Source organism: Xenopus laevis, chromosome 5L (genome assembly GCF_017654675.1).
Source record: "Xenopus laevis strain J_2021 chromosome 5L, Xenopus_laevis_v10.1, whole genome shotgun sequence".
NCBI lineage: Eukaryota > Metazoa > Chordata > Amphibia > Anura > Pipidae > Xenopus > Xenopus laevis.
Window position 1 is genome coordinate 120806687 of NC_054379.1, and position 25090 is coordinate 120831776.

The 25090-nt window shown below is 33.8% G+C and overlaps 1 protein-coding gene across 1 annotated transcript in view; it reads left to right on the forward strand.

The window, feature by feature from the left end:
* The first annotated feature begins 949 nt into the window (after positions 1–949).
* The window catches only part of bche.L (butyrylcholinesterase L homeolog), a 40018-nt gene continuing 15877 nt past the window's right edge, over positions 950–25090 (forward strand). The window contains exons 1-3 of the mRNA XM_018263742.2: positions 950–1052; positions 4687–6212; positions 24798–24964. Of these exons, the coding sequence (XP_018119231.1) occupies positions 4696–6212; positions 24798–24964 (1684 nt within the window). The 5' untranslated portion in view covers positions 950–1052; positions 4687–4695. The remainder of the gene's footprint in view (positions 1053–4686; positions 6213–24797; positions 24965–25090) is intronic.

Sequence of the window (25090 nt, forward strand, 5' to 3'; positions counted from 1 at the left end):
AAACAAACTTTAATACATAGCCATACATTTAAGGGTCTATTTATTAAAACGTAATTTTTTCTGGTCAAGTTTTTAAAAGGGAAAACCCTTAAAAAAACATACATTTTCCCAGATTTATTATACTCCAAAGCTGCTAAAAATCAGAAAATTCTCCAGCTAAAACCTTTTGAGGTCATGTAGAAGCCAATGGCAAATATCCCTTGTACAATTTGAAGAAATGCGCTAGTATTCGTTCAATAATCTGAAAAAGTCAGGGTTTTCGGGCAACCACTCGAAAAAAATCATGCGATCAAGCGTCAAACTCTAAAAAATCGTAATATACAAATTGTCGCTGGATCTTGTCAATACTTTTCCTGCACTGACTTTTTCAAGCATTTTTTTGATATATGAGTTAAATTCGTGGATGGGAGTTAGGTCGAATATGTTTTAATAAAAAAAAAAAAAAGAGATAAATTTGAGTTTTAGTAAATACCTCCCTAGGATGTAAGTTTCTCTGCTGGTAATTGTAAAAAGACATTTGACAATCTTCATTAAAAAATGTCTTTGGTAATTTAATAGTGTATTAAGTTAGCAAAGCAAGTCAAATAATTGATGAATATACACTTTGTACTTTGGTAAATACATCCCATTATAGTCATTCTAACAGAGCCCCTTGTGTATTGTGCAGCAGTGTTTTCTTTTCCTTCAGTGACAAGATTGTATTAGCATAAAAAAGGGTTACATTAAAGTATATTTAATGTTCCCTTCGGTAACCTAAAACAATTTGTAACTTCCCAAACCAGCAAAATACATTAAAAAAAACAACCTTTGGAAAGTTTGAAGAAACTCTGACAAGTTCAAAATGAAGTTTTATGCCCAGAGCAGATGTCAGATGCTAAAGATCGCCTGCTTTCAGATCAAGTTGCTGCTGCCAAGTCTCGCGAGCTTTAATTCAGAGGCAGTTTCTATTAATGTCAGTACTATCCAATTTACTGAACTAAAACAGCAGATGTGCAGCAGTCACTGAACTACTTAAGATCCTTGCTGTTTAAAACTTTTTAACATTGACACGGGTAAGTGTTCATCTTGTTCAGCTTTTCTTCTCTGCTAATTTGGGCTTTTTGCTGAAAGACATGGGGCAAGAACTAAATCCAAACGACTTGCTTTATTGTACTGCTTTTAACTGAAAGTCAGCTTCTTGCTACAAGTCACTAACTTGCACATGGTAACATGCTATTTTGGGTTTGCAACTGCATATATTTGTATGTGTACTTTTTAACACAAAACACGTTTTTAAAGTACAGTGTAGTAAGTCTAGTTTATTTTCTAGGGCAATCTACATTATTTGCTAATAAACTATTTATTTATGATATACAATTTAAAAAATATTATTATTGCTAATAAACTATGTATTTATGATATATATATATATATATATATATATATATATATATATATATATATATATATATATATATATATATATATATATATATATATATATATATATTCAGAATAATTGTGAAATTCATACAAAAGTCACACAGACATCAATGCAGGAATAACTTTAATATGCCATCACATTTAATAAACCCCAGTGCAACTGAAACAGTACTGCACTCTTTTTCAATACAAAATTACCTCTTATTTCTTTTTTTAATTGGCATTTTCAAAACAAATCATTATTTTCTAAAGTGCAAGGTCCCACTATTCATTTTAGTGCTCAATAATGTTGATTTTTTTCTATGTTTAATAGCATAATAATTGTGCTTTAGTTATTCATCTTGCATTTATATACAGAACATATCTGCTTTAGCTATTACAAACAGAAGATAATTGATATAGCCGCATTACAGCCATAAAACTATATACATTGTATTATACATATTACTGCCTCATTATAACTTGTACACAAACGTTAGCCAGCAAACTGTAATGGAACTTTATTCAAATAAGGGTAATTTGTTTACATTTTTGTCAAAATCTTTTGGGGGATCTGTTTAAATTTAGTTTAAATTTACATTTGGAAAATGTTTAAATTGTGTTCAAATTTATATGTAAAATGTTGCCAATATAAATAGAAAAATCTGATAACTTTCGTTATCGAGAGAATCGAATATGTAATTCAAACAAACATGGAACAAACAACACTGTGGAGTAACAAGCACCCGCATGCTAACAAAAGATCACTTGTTATGACGATACACTGCATGATCAGAAGAACAGTTATCTTATTTTTTATTTAACAGAAGTAAAAATATATAATTATATAAGATGCAATATGAAGAAAAAAATATTGGAATAAATGCATCAGTAATCAAATGTCGTATTAGGACAAGTGGTAGACATCAAGGCATATCATTTTTACAATTTGCTTATCTACGATAGATATTTTTCTGTCTGTGAAAAAGGAAAGTATCGACTCCAAGTGAAAGATAGCTAATTAACAAGATAATGTTTGTGTGCAGCAGTGAGGGGGAATTCCTTGGAGCTAGAAAGATTTCACTGGGGATTTTAACCCACAAGTATCCCAAGTTAGCTGGGATCTGTCTAGTGATACTAGAATAATGAAAACAAATGCTGATTGCCCGCTGTATACGACTATGATTGGACACACTCCTACATGGTTCCCATCTTCACCCCAGAAATCATACTGCATTCCAAAAAAACTCCACCTTTATCTGCTTTCTTCTCCTCTCAAACTTTTGTCTATGCCACATAAAGGGAAACTAAACAAGCTAAAATAAATTAATGTAAGCCATGCTCAGAGGGCAGTCCTGAACACTTTTGCAGTTAGCAAAATGCAGACATTAGCAGTTTTCACAGTTAATATCATGCTTTTAAAAAGTTACACTCCTGTGGTTCAGGCTGATTAGCTACGAGAGAGTCAACAGACTGTTGCAATTGCTGATGCTTCGCTTCCCAGCTCCTTTTTAGGTCATTAGATGAAGCGGGATTACAGGGTGACAAAAAACAGAGTAGTCAGAAGAATCTAAAGGCAATAAGAAGTCATGTAAATTATATGTGTTCAGAGGAGCGATCTATGCAATTTCAAATAATTTGTATGGATTTGTATAGTTGAATAAATTGACATTGGATATCTCACCATTGATTGTCGATGTTCTAACTACTTAATAAAAATAATAGCACCAATGTAATTGCTTTAGAAAATGTGTAATAAGACTGATAGCAATACTTTTCTTGAATTGTATGAGACAAAAGATTTAGTACAGATATATAAAATATTGAGATTATCAATATGTGAAGTCATTGAAATAGACTTTATTCACTATATTCTACAGCAACTGCAACAAATATCCATAAAAATCTATAAATACTCTATAAATACTCTATGGCTAGTGATGGGCGAATTCGCGAAACGGCGCCGGCAACTCATTTTTGATGCTGACAGCCGTTTTTGACGCCGGCATCCGTTTTTTGACGCCGCCGGGCATTTTTTGACACCGGCGTCCATTTTTTTTGTCGAGAATGCGCCGGCATAAAAAAAACGGACGTCCATTTTTTTTACACCGGCAGCCGTTTTGCGAATTTATTCGCCGGTAGTGAATTGCACAAATTTGCCACGAATTTGCGCCTGGCGAATAAATTCGCTCATCACTATCTATGGCATATCAATAACATGTTAAAGACATGCCTTGAGACAATGCATTAGGCTCTTGCTTAAAAAGTAATCTAAATGTATGTTTATTACACTGTAGCCTACTGCCTAATGCTAAAATATTGCTTCCTTTGGAAGGAACTGATACAGAAATGTCTAGCTCACACACTACATTGCACAGTTCATGAGTATTAAAGGAAGACTGAAGGCAAATTATTTGTATTCTTATTCTTATTAATAACAGGTGTTTGTAAAATGCCAACATATTCTGTAGTATTCTACAATATAAAACATAAAAATAAACAACAAATACAACAGGCAAAGAGGACAAGAGATGAAGAGCTTACAATATAAGTACGATCTAATAATAATCATACTTTACATATAGATATTTAATATTAATTGTATATAAACTGGCAGCAGCCTACAGCAGAAAAATTAAAGATGGCTATACACCTTACAATTTTTATATTTTATGACACCTACGTGCTGGGCCAAATTAGGCTACAGTCATGATTAAAACCTGACTAACAGACATGAGCCAGATATTACTTTTGCAGGATTTTGGCAGAAGCCTTATACTAAGGCTAATAAGCTGCCGACTTGGTCTTGAGGGGTTGATTCGGCAACATACATGTATAATGGCCCATATATAGTCACCTTAAGACATTGCATTATCTTACAAGTAGCCAAGTGCATTAATGAGCATTAATTCTTCCTTAAACAGAGAATCAATTGCCTAAGGAATCATATTATAATAAACTGACATATTATACTTTTGACAATATTGTTACAGTTGTGACATCATCAACCCCTCCTGCATATAACAGAAAAGTTATAGACTATCAGCATACTAGGGTCCAATATTGCTAAGTTTTCCTAACTATAAATTGTATAATTGAGTTATGATAATACTAATTAAACTCTATATTCCACTGTTACAGTCCTAATAAGTGCAATATATTAAATGTTCTTCCTAGCCATATTATTTTATGTGTTGTTTTGTAAAAATTAAATATTATTTGCTGAACACTTACTTGATCATCTTTAAATATTATACTGCTGTAAAACTAATCTGTGCTTTTCAGTTGACAGGGATGTTGTACAAACTGACCTCTCTAAAGACAATTTTTACAATTTGCTTCACAGTAGTTTGTGTATTTTGCATGAACTGCAATGGTGATACGGATATTGTCAATACCACACATGGAAAAGTAAAAGGGGTGCAGGTTTCAGTGTTCTCTGGAATAATAACAGCTTACCTTGGAATACCATATGCAGAGCCACCAACTGGTGATTTAAGATTTAAGAAGCCTGAGCCACGCAAACCATGGTTAGAGATATGGAATGCCTCACAATATGGAAACTCATGCTATCAAACAGTTGATGACATATTTCCTGGTTTTTCTGGAGCTGAAATGTGGAATCCAAACACTCAACTCAGTGAAGATTGCCTGTACCTTAATATATGGATCCCAACTCCAAAGCCAAGAAATGCAAGTGTTATGGTTTGGATTTATGGTGGTGGATTTGAAACAGGGACATCATCTCTTGATTTGTATGATGGGAAGTTTCTGGCCAGGACGGAACGTGTTATTGTAGTGTCCATGAACTACAGATTAGGTGCACTGGGTTTTTTAGCTTTTCCAGGAAATAGTGAATCTCCAGGAAATGTTGGTCTCTTTGATCAGAGATTAGCTCTTCAGTGGGTTTATGAGAATATTGCAGCATTTGGTGGAAATCCCAAGAGCATAACCATTTTTGGAGAAAGTGCTGGGGGAGCCTCTGTTAGTTATCATATGCTTTCCCCAAAAAGTCATGGGTTTTTCACAAGAGCTATTATGCAAAGTGCAACAGCTAATGCTCCTTGGGCTGTTACAACTAAAACTGAAGCCCACAGTAGAGCTTTGACATTAGCCAATCTTCTGAATTGTTTTTATAGGAATGAAACAGAAATCATTGTTTGCCTTCGAAGTAAGAGTCCAGAAGAAATATGTGAAAAAGCTGCTTCAGTTCTTCCACACAGATCAGTGATAGAAGTTTATTTTCCTCCTACTGTCGATGGAGATTTTCTTATAGAAATGCCAGAAGTATTAATGCAACTTGGTCAATTAAAAAAGAAAACACAAATATTAACTGGGGTTAACAAAGATGAGGGCTCATATTTCTTAGTATATGGACTACCCGGATTTAGTAAAGATCACGAGAGTTTTATAAACAGGACACAATTTCAAGAAAGTGTCAAACTAGCATTTCCAAAAGCAACCGAACTCGCTCTAGATTCTGTCCTTTTTCATTATACTAACTGGGAAGATGAACAGAATCCATCTCATAATCGGGATGCCATGGATGATATTGTCGGAGATTACAATTTCATATGCCCATTGTTGGAATTCACCAAATGGAATTCTGAACTTGGTAACAAGGCTTATTTATACTACTTCCATCACAGATCTTCAAAACTAACCTGGCCTGGATGGATGGGTGTTATGCATGGCTATGAAATCGAATTTGTATTTGGAATACCAATGTACAGAAGACTTAATTATACCAAGGCAGAAGAAACTCTGAGCCGCACTTTAATGAGATACTGGGCAAATTTCGCAAAAACAGGGTAGGTAGTTATGTTTTTATCTATCTGGCTACTAAAACCATTAATTAGGGATTTATATTAAAATGTCTATTGGTATGGTTGTACCCATTTTTTTTAACTGGCATTCATTAAAAAGTTTTGTCAGTAAGCTTGTTGACCATATGCATTTTTCAGCATCGCATTTCAACAAACTTAAGTGAATGTTAGGCAGCAGAAAATCATTTTAAACCTTGTCTTTCCATCTTCTCAACAAATAATGTCAAAAGCAGCAGCTGTTCTAAATTAAACAAAGCTAACAATCCGCCAATGTGGATCTTGAATATAATTCCACAATTGCACATTTTTTTCTAGGCAGCCGATATACGTTTATTGTACATCTTACATACTGTATAGTATTTCATGCTTGCATATTTTGATTTCTCATATTATTGCTGATTTTTGTCTTTTTTTAAAAACATTTATATATATATATATATATATATATATATATATATATATATATATATATATATTATATATTATATATATATATATATATATATATATATATATATATATATATATATATATATATATATATATATATACAACTTAACAAACAAAATACAGTACAGAGGATTTTTTTTACTAAGTAAGTGCATACTATACAATTATATGTGAATTTTTAATGGATCACCAGTCTGACAAAACGATTTACTGTTTGTTTTTAAATGCAGAAGTTTTATAATTTATTTATTTTTTAACAGATGTATACACAATTGCCTTGACCCATAACCCCTTGTTTTACTGTAAATCTAAAAATAACAGTAGGTAAGGTGCATGTTTATTAAAGTTGAAAAGAAAATGCTCTATAAAAGCTCCAAAATCAAACAAATTGATTTTATTGTTGAGATGTTCTTTTTTGTGAACTGAGCATTTTATCTTATTTGGACCAAAGCATACATATACACAACAAACATTAATACTGGTTTGTCAAGACTCAGGAAGTGGTTGTTTAGGTTTATAGAATTTTCAAAGGCAATAAAGGTTTACAAGCCAATGTACTTGTTAACTTTTCATTGGCAATAACCCTTTCAAAATGAAAAGGAAACATTAAAATCATCATCAATCATTTTAAAAGAATCTACATTTTAAAAACTAGTGAAAGTAAATGTATACAATGATGATGAAGATGATTATTAATTTTAATACTGAGAAAATAAATGAAAAGGAAACATTAAAATCATCATCAATCATTTTAAAAGAATCTACATTTTAAAAACTAGTGAAAGTAAATGTATACAATGATGATGAAGATGATTATTAATTTTAATACTGAGAAAATAAATGACTGCTGTATGACGTTAAGAATAAAGCAAGAGTTTGTTACTACGTGCCCTCGGTTTTAAGACATGAGCAATGTGCATGATTGCAGATGATGTCATATGTGACATTCAGACAGGGCCACCAATCCTTTCTCCATAAGAGTCATATAAACAATTCTTAGTCAGAGTGACTCCTGTTTCTTGGTCATCTATGAAAAAAACGATTTATAATACTGAGGCATTGGAAACACTGGGCAAACTTGCACACGACCAGTATCCCATAGCAACCATTCAGGGATTGGCTTTTTTCAACTAGCTACAAGTTGAGCTTTCATGTATATATTTAAGTATATTTATGTAAAATTTAAAAAGAAAAAAGCCACACATTTTAGTATCGCTCATGTTACAGCTTTTTCTTTTAAAGATTGGATATATTATACAATTTACTCTGAAATTTTATAAAAACATAAAGTTATTGTTAATAAGACTTGCTGGGCTTTCAAATAAATATAATAACATTTGCAGTTGTATAAGCATTTCATTACATAGAACTGGTACATTTAGGAACACTTTACAGAAATTATTCATCATTTACATCAGGCCCTGCCCTAGTGGAGCTTACAATCTATGGTCCCTATCTAATTTAGAAAGCACCCTAAAGTCAGTTTTATAAGGAGTCAGTAAACCTTCCTGTATGTTTGGGATGGTGGCTTATAGGTTAGCACTGCAGCCTTGTAGTGCTGGGGTCCTGAATTTAATTAAAAACTGGACAAGATCTTAACAGTTTAGGGTAATTAACAAATTCACTCACAATTAATGGTAAATATTTAACAGGTTGCTAAAAGTCAGTAGTGATGTTTGCCATAATGGTTGTGAATTATTTAGTTAATAATGTACGTTCAGCCAATCATTGTCTTACAGGAATTGCAAATGCTACATTCTTAACATTGAGATTTGTCGGAATTTTGACTCATATCGACTGATTTACTCATCTTTACTAGTGTGTAAAATAAAGAATTTCCTCATTATTCACTTTTATAGTACAGACCAAACAAGGTTTTACTGTGCAATTATTGATAATGAACACAGTATTGCAAGCTTTATGTGGCAGAGAGTATAAATGACGCGATTAACTTGCTGGAAGATAACATTCCTGTAAAGAGTATCTGGGCTCTATGTATAATTTGAAATAAAATATTGCAGCTGACTATATAATGTGCCAAAATGTCAGTTATGTGTAATATGATAAAGCACATCCAGGGATAATTCGAAATGCAAGGGACATTTTTGGAATCTGGGTATTCCAGGCTAAAGTACCTCTGTTGGGTTTTAAAGATTTAAGCTGATAACACAAGGGGCATTTTGTGCATAGCTGCTATTCAGCAGTAAGTGGCTGTTGCTTATATTATTATTAAATTGAAAGAACACTGGTTAATGCACATGGATCAGTGACTGAAGAATGTGTGCACAAAATGGTCAAGTTTTTGCACAGATAGCAACTGTCACTAACATATGCCAGTGCATTATATTGGGCCTGTGTGGGGTTGTTTTGGCCTTGTGTACTTGAAATGCTAGGGTCTAATATCTCAGTTAAGTCATGTGTCTTTAGGCACTACTGTAACTAATTTGGGTTTTTCTAATAAAGGGACAAAGCTTTCTACAGGTCTAGTCACATAAAGCAACCAATGATTAGGTACTGCACCTGGGGAACCTTTTCGTCCTTTATTTCAAGATTTATTATGCCCCAAAGCTGCAAAAATCTGAAAATACTCCATCTAAAACCTGTCAAGGTCATGCAGAAGTCAATGGCAGAGGTCCCTTGAAACATCTTAAGATATTCATAGCCTTCATGATTTTCATTCTTTTTGGTAATTTGTGCTCGATAATTTGATTAAATGAAGCTATTCAAGTTTTTTTTTGGGGGGGGGGGGTTTTGTCGATAACTCAATCAATTTGAGTATTCGAGTTTTTCGCCTCAACTGCATTGATTCAAGTTTTTACATTCTGATTTTTTCATAAATAAGCAAAAAATCAAGTTGTGAGTTTATTCGAGGTAGAAAAACTTCACAAACCTAACAAACTTGACCTTTGATAAATAACCCCCTTAATGTTAGGAACAATGAGAACTCAGTGTAGGGAAATCAGTAAGTTGTGGGTATAATTGGCAGAGTTAAGCAAAAGGAGTCATCTAAATGAGGTCTATGCTTCTTTTTCTGCTGACATTTTTTACTGTAGATTTTTTAATGAATACTTTCACATTTCATTACTAAAATAATGAGTTATGATTTACATATCAATGTAAGTACAGATGGAAAGCATTAATTATTTTTAAGTTTATAATTAGCAATTACCACCCACCAATGATAAAAATAAATGAAAATTCCAAGAAGGTTAGAATTAGTAAGAGGAGCCTATGAACGTTACATAACAACAGAAAATATTGTGTTCAATGTATCTATAATTAACCGTGCATGGGCTTTTCCCATAATAATCATACCTGTAGGAAAAATTACTTCTTTGTTCATTTAAGAACATTATGCTATAATTCCAGAATTATAATATGCCTTTGAGACCCTTTGAAATGCAGTTAATTTACTGTCAGTGCTTTCTAGTGATAAAAATTATAATAGATAAAACTTTTATACGTTTTTAAAAATTTCAGCAGGCTATGAAAAGAAAGTTTCTATGTTTTATAATTTACAGTATGTCATCTGCATATCTATTTGTACATTATTTATCCATAGATTTTAATACACTGCTCAATGTCCCAAGTATTATCGGGACTTTTTCTGAATGATGTCATGAGGTGGGGCAGGTGATTTTGGGGGCAGGGTGATGATGTAGAGTGGGCATGCCAATGACAGCAGGGGGCAAGGCTATGATATCACAATAAGCAATTGGCTAATCTCTGTGACATTCATTAAGAGTCCTGTTGAGATTTCCAAATTGGGCAGTTTTTACTTTGACAGATCTTACAAAAACCAGGCTACCAGGTAAAATCCAGAGATGCACATCTTGATCTATGTCCGAAAAAAAACCCCATAACATTACTTGTCTCAAATAATTTCTTGAGTAGCCATACAAATATTATAAATTAGACCAATCACAAAAACTTTTTTCTGATTATGAAATTGTCTGGTTAATTTCAAATCAAAGAATGCTCCATGAATCGTTTGAAGTCAAGTGTTTTAAGTATGGAGATCAAGCATAACACAATCATGTGAGAAACATTGTTTTGAAAGAGAATGTACATTGAAATGTATTGCAAAATACATTGTGTGAATTTCATATACTGCATATGTAAAAAGTAAAAAGTTTACACATGTATAACACAGTGCCTAAAAGGTATGTTTAAAATGTATTAAAAGTTCACCATGCAGAGCTTGAATAAAAACAACACAATGACAGGGTAGCAACTAGTGATGGGTGAATTAATTCGACAGGTACGAATTTGCGGCAAACTTCGGCATTTTGACGACAGCAAATAAATTTGCGAAACTACGATAAAAATTAGCCAGCTAAATATCTGCAGCGACAAAAAAAAAAAAAAAAAAATTGCATGCCAGAATAGTTTCACACATAAAATTTTGTGCATCAAAATTATTTGGATGACCATTGACTTTAATGCATTTAGACAAAATAGTCGCGCATATAAAAATTGACGCTTGTGTCAAAATTATTTTGACGCCCTTTGACTTCAACGCGTTTCGCAAATTTTACACTGTTTTGTGAGTTTTTTGGTAAATTATATATGTTTGTTTTTTCTTATTTCTCATTGTTATAATACTGATATAAACCATATAAGCACAGAAGAAGGATGCAAAACAAAGATTAATGTCATTAAATATAAAACATGTGTATGTATAATATATAGGGATGCACCAAATCCACTATTTTAGATTTGGCCGAATCCCCGAATCCATCTTGGAAGATTCGGCCAAATCCCGAACCGAATCCGAATCCTAATTTGCATATGCAAATTAGGATAGGGAAAGGAAAAATGGGAAAAAATTGGTTTACTTCCTTGTTTTGTAACAAAAAGTCACGTGAAATCCCACCCTCCCCACAATTTGCATATGCAAAGACAAAGACAGAATCTTGGCAAAATCCCGAATAATATATATATATATATATATATATATATATATATATATATATATATATATATATATATAGGGCTACAGGGGCAAGTACTGAGAGTCACAATATTGCACATTATTTATAAAAAGATTTACAGGTATATTAGTGTCATAGCAAGCATATACATTGACAACATGGCAAAACATTTATGGGAATGTCTTTGGTTACCAATAGAAATGAATGTATCCCTGCACTAAGAGTCATCCATCAATCAGCAAGTTTTATGTGTAGCATCAGTGGAAGGATTATATTACATTATTGTAACTGTCTTTGGAACTGAGTGTCTAAACAGTTTTATGTAATAGAATTTTTCAAACAGGTGCAATTACTTATTAAAATAATGATACGCTATATTAAGAAGAAACATGTTTGAATGCTTAATATTCATATAGTTAAAGTTACCAGATAAAATATTTAGAAGTGTGCAAAATATTAAAGTAGACTGAATACTGCATTGTTCTTCAGAGTGTAAATATAAAACTGTTAAAGGGAATGTTATTCTGTGAGTGCTAAATTTTTCATTGTAGCTGCAGTATCAATCTTACTTAATAAGGTATGGAAGAAAGAACAAGATTGAAATAAATTCATAAATTCAGAGGGAAAAAAAGTATGGCCAGGACCCAAATGGATTTCATTCCAACAAACCACAAAGTAACTTACACCAGTCACCCTGTCTGAAAAAAGAAATGTTATGTTTTTCCTTGTACAGTGTTGCCAAGACACTAATCAACTGAAGGAAAGCAGCATGTTGACAGTAGGATGGAAACTTGAGTAACACAGTGTGCTGGCTTTTACCATTTTGGTCATACATATTAACAACCAATCCAGTAGCTATTAGTGTCAGGGAGGTCTAGCTTTGCAAAACAAAGTAGAACAATGCAGGCTTAAGTCCTACATTAATTAGCATTACCCTGTTAGTTGTGACACCACTTGAGGTCACAAATGACATTTTCTGGGGAACTTCCATGCACAATAATATATATGTATATATGAGCAAATCTGCCCTGTTTCCCTTTGCCAAAATTAGCTTGAAACGGCAACAAAAACTCTAAACTTTTTTAGTTATTTTGTTTTGCAACATTTTTGTAGCAAACTACATTAGAGTCTATGGGCGTATTTTCGTGGCACCTTGTTTATGCTCTGGGGCTACCAATATTTTCTTTTCCTTACTTTCAAGTCTTGTTGACTGTGTTAAGCGAGTCTGCCATGTTTTGCTTTGTGTCAAAATTCGCAAACATTTGCTGCATTGCATTGGCATCAAATCACATACATTTTTTGCTTAGTTTACTGCTACACACATGCACTACATTGTTGGAGAAGCTCCTATCCACTAGGCTACAACTGCTTTTTCAATAAAAAAAGAGGATGGCATGTTTATTAAAACATGTCTGGGATTTTTTACATTATCTCTGTCTGACTGGACTGGAGATATATATGTATATATATATATATATATATATATATACTGTATATATATATATATATATATATATATATACAGTGTATATATATAACAAACAAGGGAAAGTTGTGCTCACCACTATTTTTTAAAACCATTAGGCGGGGGTGCAATGAGGGTGTGACCACAAAATACATATAGTCAACTACAAGAGGTCCTCTGCACTCAACCCATTGAGGGGTTGGGTGCAGAGGACCTCTTGTAGTTGACTATATATATATATATATCCCCTGCCAAGAGGCACATTTACTTAGCTCGAGTGAAGGATTAGAAAGAAAAATACTTTGAATTTCAAAGTATTCTTTTGGCTACTTCGACCATCGAATTGGCTACTTCGACCTTCAACTACGACTTCGACTTCGAATCGAACGATTCAAACTAAAAATCGTTCGACTATTCGACCATTCGATAGTCGAAGTACTATCTCTTTAAAAAAAACTTTGACCACCTACTTCACACCTAAAACCTACCGAGCACCAATGTTAGCCTATGGGGCCCTTCCCCATAGGCTTTCTAAGTAATTTCTGATCGAAGGAAAATCATTCGATCCATAGTAAATGTGCCCCTCAATCTAAACCCATTGGTTGTCTTGTTTTTGAGAACAAGATCCATTTCACCTCACTCTTATTTAGCATAGTAATAAGGATGGGATGTAGAGGGGGTAAATATACTTACCTTAAAAAAATTAGACAACCAATGGGTTTAAATTCAGGCTTTGGTTTATTTTTTACTATGAATAGCCAAGTTTATTGGAACAAGCTATTTTATGAAATTGTCTAATTACTGTGCTTTTTCCTTCCCATTTCACTTCCCTGGTTAATTGGTGTTCTACATTTGTTTGTAATAAAATGCATGCGATCTGTGAGCATGTGAGTGCCTGCTATTATCTATTGTTGGTATGGGATACATTATCAAGAATGCTTGAGACATGGGGCTTTCCAGATAAAGGGGGTTTCCTGTAATTTGAAGTACCACTCCTTACGTCTACTTAAAATATTTAAATATTGAAAAAATCCAATAGGATTGGTTTGCCACGAACATGGATTTATGCTAGCTTATGTATCATCAAGTAAAATGCATCATGATGTGTGAATAAGGATCATGGTTGATAAGTGAAAGGTTATGCAATTTGGTAGAAATTACATAACTGTGAGTTTTATACATTGTGATTTTTGTAGATAACAAGCTGTGTAAATTCTAGGCAGTGTCATTCAGTGACTACTACATCAAATACTTAAGTACTGTCTTGCATAAAAATCGCATTTACTCAAGAAATTAAAACATAATTCTGCCTATTTATAGGTCTCTGGTAAGGCCTCATCTTGAGTATACAGTGCAATTTTGTGCTCCAGTCATTAAGAGGGATATTAATGAGCTTAACAGAGTGCAGGGACATACAACTAAACTGATACATGGAATGGAGGAATTAAAATACAAGGGTAGGCTGTCAAGGTTGGGGTTATTTTCTCTGGAGAAGATGCTTGCGAGGAGACATGATTACACTTTACAAGTACATTTGAGGACATTATAGACACATAGCAGGGGATAGTAAAAATCAACATACAAGAGGTCACTCAGTTACACTAGAGAAACAGAACTTTAACTTGAAGTAGCGTAGGTGGTTCTTCATGGTGAGAACTGTGAGGTTGGGGAATGCCCTGCTGGGGAATGTTATGTTGGCAGATTCTATTAATGCCTTTACGAGGGGCTTGGATAATTTTATAAATAGTGCACTCAGGCCTTTTGCAGACAACATTTATGCCAAGGGGAAGCTCACTGTTTGTTTAAGGGGGTTATTTATCAAATTTTAGAGTTTATGTAAATAAACTCAATTTTACCTTATTTATGGGTAAACTAGAACATCTAAAATTCAAACGAATGTTAATTCTTCAAATAAGTCAGCGAACCTCTGCCAATGACTTCTACATGAACTCGGCAGGTTTCAGGTGACGACCTTCTAAATCGTGTTACTTCCAGGATAGGGGGACGATAAATCTCAAATTCTAATTCAAATTTTCGAATGTGAGTTGGCGGTTTTAAACTCGATATTGTAAGTTTAGACCAAAAACCAACTCACAAATTGGAATTTGAATTTACCTTAGTAAATCTGACCCTAAATGTTGCCACTTATAAATGTGTATTTTAATTTATGCCACATTTTTAGATTTGTAGTGTAGAATGAAACACACGTGCCCTTTGATTTATTTCTAGATGCTTTGAAACATAAGTATATGCTGTTTATTAAAGATACTGGGGCATTTAATTATAACTTTACTTTGACTTATTCTAATATATGTGTGCCGTTTGCTTCTATTTTTACTCTTTTACATAGATGGTCCCTAGCTGTGACATGCTAGGGGTCTGGTATGTTGCTGATGATTTGGCTGTATTTCCTTATCTTGTAACTGATCTCGTTGGCAGCTTATGACTCTTTTCTCCATCTGTAAATATAGGAAGGAAATTCAATCTAAAAGAAAACTTCCTGTTCTTTATCATTAGCACATAAACACACTAAATAATATGCATAATAATATATTCAATATACTGTATATGTAAATAGGTAGCTACAATCTGAACATTTGGAAATTGGTTTCTCAAGTTTGTTCTTCAACAATGTAATCATCTGCCAATAAATTATTATTTGATCCTTTTCCCAAAGATTTATTATTCTGGCATACAGCAGAACTGCTGGGTCTCCCATGAGTGATTATCCAGTAACAACATGATCCAATGTAATCCAAGTATATTCTGATGCCAAGAACATATGGCCAAATGTGACCTCTGCTACACATATATTCTACAACATTAAAGAATAATTTATTTTTAGCTGTGACTCTTTAGCTGTGACTTACAAATATGCAAAAGCAGTTACAATATTTCAGTGAGGCAAATATTAATGATTAGTATATTGTATGTTCATTAAGCATGGTGCTATAATAAAAAATGGATCTTACTCCCCCTAATATTCATAACTATTTCACCCACTTACAAAATGTGTTTCTTAGTTCTGCTGCAGTTTCTGCACCAGACAACCCAAATGCCTTGTGTGCTCTCACCTGTTCTAACCGGAGGACAGGTTTGTATTGAAGGAGCTTTGATAATCATCTGCAATATAAATTTACATGCACATACTTCCCCCAAAAGTCAAATAAAAGCCAGCTGGAGAACAGATGCATACATTTTAACTATAGACACTGCAGTCTGATTGCTGAGGCTTTTCCCCTACAAAGCTGATTTGCTGTCTTCAAATAAGGATAATTCTGAGTGAAGCAGTAAATAAAGTTAAGGAAAGCTTTTGTCTACTTATGAATAAAACAGTCTTGATGAAGATGCTATACTAAAACAATCAGGTGTTACTGGCCCTTTAAAATATAAATATGCTATAAACTTCTTTGGGATGATAATATTGGATGAATGACTACGTGAGTTCGCTCTGTGAGTGATTTTTATATAATGGATGTACATATATATATATATCGTAGAAGGATTCCCAGGTGTATATCTTAGACACAATTGTGTGGAGATATTTTCCAGGAAGATCATTGAGTTATTTTGAGTGTATGTATATATATATATATACTGTATATATATACATACACTCAAAATAACTCAATGATCTTCCTGGAAAATATCTCCACACAATTGTGTCTAAGATATACACCTGGGAATCCTTCTACGAAATAAATGTTAAATAAATGTTAACACACAAATACAATATAAGTATAAAAGTCAAGTAAAATAAATAGACATAAAAATCATAAATTGCAGTGTTTGTTAGGTATTAAATAAGCTCTTCTGTGGACTGGTGAGTTGTTTTAAAGCTTCTCCTCTGCTTGACAGAACTAGGCACTAGTTAAAAGGAAGTTAAAAAGGGAAAATGGTTTTTTTTGTTTGTTTAGAGCAAGAAATTGCATAAAACAGATATTTCCTAATGAAAAAAAGCAGTTATATATTGCCCTTCTAATGATGCATGCAAAACATACTAGCATTTAGTGAAAAAATGCTTTTAAAGAAAACATCAATTTAGAATCTCTTAGTGGGTAATTTAAAGGCAGCTTGCAGTCTATGCAGAAAAGTCCCTCCCCAAGAGCTCTAAAGCCCTAAATCTCCATTACTAAAGTAAAACTTCATCTTTATTGGCTTACTGTAAAAACACTGAAGTTCAGTCATGACAATAGGCTTAAAGCCTGACACATTTCAGACCTTCCTGGTCCTTACTCATAGGCTCATGATGAAGAACCAGGAAGGGTCCGAAACACATCTATTGTGATAAACTGCTTGGCTAGCAGTGGGTTAAATGATTCTGCTGTGTTAGTTCTGTTGTTAGTTCAGACAAAGCAGTCAGACAACCACAGGAACTTTTGGTACATTTATTACAACATGGCAAGTAAGACCTGCTCCATGCATGCTCTTAGCCTAGACAGGAAGAGGGAAACAGGAGAATGAATATGAATCATAAGGCAATGGCAGAATAATCAAAATGTCCATGCAAGCAGGATACCACATTTGTCATGATCCAATGCTGATGTTTTTATATGAAGGGAGTATACAGCAGGCACAACACAAGACCTGTGTCAGTGCCTTCCTAGTGATGGATTTCTTACTGAGGTGCCCATAAAACTACTTACACTGGAGATCACTAGCACTTTTGACACAGAGTTTTTGGTGACCAGGGGTATAATCACTACCTTCAGTCTGTGTCTGAGCTCTAGTCCTTTCTCCATAATTCTCTGATTGATGGAGAGGGAGTGTAAGAGCCTTCTGCTTACTTATATACCAGATTTGACTTTGCACTAATCCAATCTCGTTGCCAGTGAAGCACACTACAGAAGATTTTATTAAAAAATACTGTATGTTTGTTTCTAATAGTGATGGGCAAATCTCTCCCGTTTCGCTTCGTGGAAAATTTTGTGAATTTCCCGCAAAATTCGTGAAACGGCGAAAAATTTGCGAAAAATCTTGGAAAAGGGAAGTTCACAAAAATTTGAGACTTTCGGCTATGTTCATGAAAAATTTGTGAAATTCAAACCTTTTCACGGAAAAAACTAGCATTTTGAAAGTTTTTGCGAAAAAATCATGAAAATCGGAAATTGCCGCAGGCGAATTTTCACCGGTGAATTTTCGTGAGAGATTCGCGAATTTATTCACCCATCACTAGTTTCTAATGTTGTTTGTTTCTAATGTTTTGTATAAAAAAACAATAGGCATCAAATGTGATTAACTGCGTATGGAAGATTGCCATTTGATAACAAATAACATTTTTAACAAAACGCATTGCTTATTTTATTTAATTAAGCCATAATTAGTGAATGATAACACATCTGTGGTTCACACTACAGAAAATGTAGATTATCCATATTTGTATTAACTCATCACCAAAAAAGAAATGTAGATATCATCTTCAGAAAATCAGCTGTTGCGAATTATAAATTAATGTAATAACAAAGAATGCTGAGAATCAAGCAATTCTTTACATTTTGAAGTTTAAGAAGTGGAAAATGCATTCGATTCTTGACATCATTGTGATAATGAAGGCAGGAACAATTACTACCATAAATTATCCAGATATTTTGAACAATATTATTGTTCACAGTGAATTAAACTATGAATAATTGCTAAGAGAGAAAGCCATTGTTGCCAAAGTGTTGACATGTTAAATTAATTAGATGACACTTACCTTCCACATCAATTTTCAAATTCTATATAAGAAATTAAAAAAGAGATCACTGATGCCATTAGCTAAGGGGAGTGTTTACTGGAAAGTCATGGAACAAGGAAAACTCTCCTCTTTATCTACAGATCTTCATATGACCTGCTAGTATGCTTTACCAGTCTTTGGAACATCTCCTAAGGAGCCATGGCTGTCACATTGATGTAGCACAACTGGTAGGCAAGTGCTTTCTTAGGACTAAACTACACGGGATATTTTGTAGGGTGTGTTGGATCAACTGAATGCATCCTACAAGTCGTATGTAGTCGTATGGGTTAAAATATTATGTGGCCGATAAAAATAATTTGATGTGTAAACTACATGGAAGTTTTGCCATCCGACGAGACACAACTGTCGAATGGGAACAGCTACATGCTGCGTCTTCATTCCATGAGATAAAATCTTATGGTATCTGACTGACTTTTTTTTTCTCATTGATATTCATTGACTGCCGAATGTAGATGCATGAAAAAAATCAGAGTTTTAGAAATTACATTTTTTTTATGAAATAACTCCCCAGTCGAATTTTGAATAAATTTGAATTCAAGGGAGTTAAAAAAACTCACATGAATTCAAAATTTGACCCTTGATAAATGTGCCTCTAAGAGTCAAATTATCACACTTAGGGGCAGATTTATCAAGGGTCGAAGTGAATTCGAGGGAATTTTCAAAGTAAAAAAATTCGAAATACGAAGTAATTTTTTGGATACTTTCGACCATCGAATAGGATACTACGACTTCAAATTTACTTCGAATTCGATTCGAAGTAAAATAGTTCGAATATTCGACAATCTAAGTACTGTCTCTTTAAAAAAACTTCGACTTCAATAGTTCGCCAAATTAAACCTGCCGAAGTTCTATGTTAGCCTATGGGGACCTTCTAGACCATTTTTCTAAGTCTTTACGCATCAAAGTAAAATCGCTCGATTGTACGCTAAAATCGTTCGAATCGATTCAAACGATTTAATCGTTCAATGGCCAAATTTGATATTCGAAGTCAAAGCATTTTAATTTCTTCCCCTTATTGTTTATATCTGTGATGTAAATGTCTGACTATATTATATATAATATTTTCATTTGTACACTACTAAGTTTATATTACATATGCTTGAAAGGCACTTATTATTATTATTATTATTATTATTTAGAAACAAATAGCCTAAATTAAGGCTCTGCTGACCACCTGCCAACCCGCTGAGGAAATCTGAGCTCACCTCATCCCTTTTGGTTTTATGACTTCTAGCTGCAGAGGATGTTCTGGTCTGCCTTCCTCTAAATTCCATTGAAATCCAAGAAATGCCGACAATGCATTCAGGGAGGTTATTTCTCTATTTTGTTAGTGATCTGGATATGTGATATAGTGGGCCCAAATAACCCTGGTAAGCAAAGATAATTGGCTGAAGTGCAGAAAGTAGAGTGTGTCAGGTTCTGTTAACTGAACCTAGCTAGTCCCTGGTTTTCCAGGGTAAATTAAAAAATTGTAACATTCTGGATTAATTTATAACCCTTAAAGAAGAGCTAAAGCTTAACCAAAGAAGCAGACTAGAAATGCTGTACATTACAGGGGTTATTTATTAAAGTCTGAAAACCCAGCATCTCAGACATGCTGGGATTTAATATAAATCAATGGGAGAGGTTCCTGTCATATTTGGACTTTTTTCTAGCTTGCGCTGGAATTAGCACAAAAATCCAACTGTTTTGGGCTCTTCGGGCAAAAATACCAAAAATTCTGACTTTTCGGGGAGAAAAATTATTTTATTACGTTTTTAACCAATCCGATTAAATTGTACTTTTTTAATAATAGATAAGGTCAAATCATGGATTCTAGTTTGCTCAAATCATGGATTCTAGTTTGCTCTGTCTTCTTTAAATAAAATAATCAGATAGATTCTGATTTTAATAAATATGCCTCTATGTTTTGGGCTTGTATACCAGCCCACCTTTTAGTGGGGAAGATCAGTGCCTGCAAAGCCCCATCTTCTTTTCTGCTGATTAATTAACACAAATAATTACTACAGCACCGAAACCAGTGCAACTAGTATCAGAATTTAATAACCTGCTCTGTAGGATCAGTTTATATTACTGGCCAACCTCATTTTCTGCTTGATAATTTGTGACAACTCCTAAACTTAGCTTCTCAACAGCTGCTCAGAGCCCACTGTGAATGTGAGTGTAGCAGACACTTTCCAAGTTGGTGAACCCCTCTGACAAGTTTGAAGTCCTGGATCATTGCTGCTATTGAAAAGCTAAAATTTAGGCTGGTGCAATAAGTACAGTATATAAAATATGGCCTTTTTAGCCATATTCATTTTAAGGGTTTAGTTCTCCTTTAAATCAAGCAAAGGATTTTTTAAGTGATTAGGGTGGCATTACATCACAATCTGCATCTGGTTGATTGAGAATCTATATCAGTATTTCCTATCTACTATAGTAATGTACCAGAGCTTGGGACTACCTTGCACTCCTTTGCAGACACTCCATTGCAAACATAGTCTAGATAAGTATCCAGGGTGTTACAGTCACCAGTAGATCAGATAGCAGTACCATAAAGGATCCATTATCTGGAATCCTGTTATATAGAAAGATTAAAACTAGGGGAAGGTCATGTCCCATAGACTCCATTTTAATCAAATTACCAAATTTTAAAAGCACATTTTTTTTTTCTTTAATGATAAAACAGTACCTTGTACTTGATCCAAACTAAGATATGATTGATCCTTATTGGAGACAAAACAATGCTATTGGGTTTATTTAATGTTTAAATACATTTTTTGTAGATTTAATGTTTAGAGATTCAAATTACGGAAATATCCTTTACCAAGAATACCCTGGGCCCCAAGCATTCTGGATAACAGGTTCCATGCCTATATTATAATACTGCTAATTATATTATAAGCAAGAATATGTCATGGGCTTTTTCCCAAGTGATTAGTGCAGCAAAATATCATAATCTGCAATATCATCTGAATACAGGTACAGCAAATGCTTTCTTCTTGACCAGATAGATCTCTGCAAAATGTTTTCATTTATATACAGTATATAAAACCCATGTGGTCTGAAATATCAACAGATATTAATATTAATGAACTGCCTAGACTACCATCTCACTTTTTGATTTCTTAAAATGCAGTTGCATTCCCAATAAAGTTTTAATCTGTAAACCAAGGCCTTTGGAAATCACTTGATAAGCTTGTCCCTTTCATTTTAAAAACTCTATGACCTAGTAAGTAGCTCCATTTCAATCCCCAATTATTTGTGACCTACAGTAATCAGCATCTTCTGCAAATCACTTATTATACCTTCAGTAAGATATTATTTTTTTTTATTTTTTTATTTGTTATTATTAAGCATTTTCTTGTTTACAAACAGGGAGTACAGAAGGAAAAAGAAATAAATTGTCAGAATAAATATATATTTTTTGTACACATTCATGCACTGCAGAGGGGATTACTTGAAGTCTTACAAAGAGCAAGAGAGATATATTCTAGGCTGTTATTTGCAGCAAGGGGGCTGCGGTTTCCGTCAACTCAAGACAGGGCCCCAAACTGCTTGGAATTTATCCAGACAACCTCTGGCACCTGGCGATGACCCATTTGTCAACTGCGGCCTTCGCAAAGTCACTTAACCTTCCTTTGACATAGACACAAACAATATGATTGTTAGCTCTATAGGATGTGTGTCTGATATATATATTATGATTCAATATCGGGAGTCCATATAGTTATTTAGCCAGGCCGAAGGGACCCGCCCCAGTTTCCAAGGCAATCAACTGCAGAAAAGTTTATATCAAAAACGATATAAGTCCCAAGGCCTCTTAAAGTAAAAACAAATTAATTTATTGATATTCACATTAAAACAGTATCTAGTACATACCACCCCACATATCCCACCTTACGCGTTTCGCACCCTCCGGCGCTTAGTCATAGGTGTATCTGTCAGTAAGGGGTCGAGTACAGAATTTAAACCCAAGTCATCCCGCCCCTTTTTTTGTTTAAAACCAATCAAGGGTCACAAGCAATTATCCCTGCTTCGTATTTGTTAACCCATAGTGCTTATACAGGGTGTATGTACCATTTCAGTTATATAGTAGTTTAAAGTTATACATTGTGTTCAAATTATTCACTAGCAACACAGTCCATAAAATTAGTTATTGCACAACATTGTATTTAAGCAGTATATATTCGTTTAATTTACAAACCAATTAGTTAATCTCTAACCTTGCACATACTCCATTACTACCCAGATTATATTGAATGTGTACACTGTCATCATTATCACTGCAATCCATTAATAGTATTATATAATAAGTATATTCCTTTATCATTTTAAACATTCAGGTGTAACATGTCACGTCAAATTCATAGTTAAGTCCTAATGGCAACCGTGTTCCTAAATGAAAAATCCAATAAACTTCTCTTCTTTCCAATAGTTTCTGATGGTTCCCTCCCCTTATTCCTAATCTCACCCTCTCTATTCCCTGTATGGAGAATTGATTTACATCCCCTCCGCTGCATATCGCAAAGTGCTTAGTGATATTACTTTTCTCCACCATTTTGGGGTTTTTAATTTGACTCAAGTGTTCCCTCGCTCTCTCCTTCAGTTTTCTACCAGTACACCCTACATATTGCTTGCAGCACTTCAAACAAGTGATCAAATAGAAGACAAGTTCAATACTTTCTCGGATTTTTCTTTTGTAGGACATATCGATTCTTGTCCTCCTGTTCCCTGGTAGGTTCCTCTGGTTGTCGTTTCCACAGTTCCCTGTTTGCATTTTTCTGTGTCCACTGGCCAGTACCCGTATGACCTTTCTTCAAAAAATGATGTTGTTCTCCCACAAATACATCCCTCGCTTTCTCACTTCTGTTACTCTGTGAAGAGATAGGGGAAGAGCCAGCAAGGGAACCATCCAAAGAATCCCTATCCACACTAGAAAAACTCACTTTTTTTGGAGTACTTGTATTTTTAAGAATCGAACGTTGACTATTATAGTCTCTCCTATTCTCTCGTCTATTACTTGCCCAACTATAGACTTGATCCTTCATATAGTCAAGACTATCTCTGTTGAATTTTTTCTTTTTGTTTTCCATTATATCACTCTCCAACTGCTTTATATTCTTTTTAATAGATTCATACATAATATCAAAACGTGTTTGAGTTCTATACTGTTCTATATCCTTTTCAATCATCTTTAACTCCCCTTTAACATCCAAGTGTATTTTTGTTTTGTACTCAATCATTAATTCCATTAATCTTAATGAGCAGTCTGACAAAATTTTGATTGGTTTTAAACAAAAAAAGGGGCGGGATGACTTGGGTTTAAATTCTGTACTCGACCCCTTACTGACAGATACACCTATGACTAAGCGCCGGAGGGTGCGAAACGCGTAAGGTGGGATATGTGGGGTGGTATGTACTAGATACTGTTTTAATGTGAATATCAATAAATTAATTTGTTTTTACTTTAAGAGGCCTTGGGACTTATATCGTTTTTGATATAAACTTTTCTGATATATATATTACACAACTGGACCTTCATGCTTTTTCTAACAGGTTTCCAGACAATATATACATTATATGAAAGCATCTGCATGTGTGTATTTATATGTGCATCTACACATATATACACACACTAAAATTATGTGAAAAATAAGCAGTGACATTTGTGTAATGTACATCCTTTATTTGGGTCGTAGCTATATTTGTGTTGTATTTCCTTCTTTAAAATTGATTATTTTGACTAAAGCAGCACCCTTTTATTTATCTGCATTCCTATGCTTGACAAATAGGGGAAAATGCACAGCGCAGTCTGCACAGCGTACTGATAAAGCTTACAATAAAACATATTTTGAGATTGTAGGTAACATTACAAGCATTTCCTTTGCATTTTGAATATGGATGAGTAACCCGAACACTTCTGATATAAACAGCATAATACAAACTACAAGCAGAATATTAAATAACAGTTGTTGTATTGAACTATCTGTGTTTTCTAGAAATCCAAACGGGGCACAGTCTTTGGAAAACAGATGGCCTGTCTTCACGCTCGATGAGCAGCATTACCTTCTGTTAGGCACAGAAGACTCAAAGACAAATCGGAAAATGCGTGCCAAACAGTGCAGATTCTGGAACAAATTCTATCCCAAAGTCCTGCAAATCACAGGTAAACTTTCAAAACAGAACAGTCCTGAGTAATTGAAAGTTTCAGTAAAAGCTTTTAGAAGGATAATAGATTTTTTTGTTGTTGATTGTAAAGAATATATATTTTTACTTCCTGTACTAGATAATA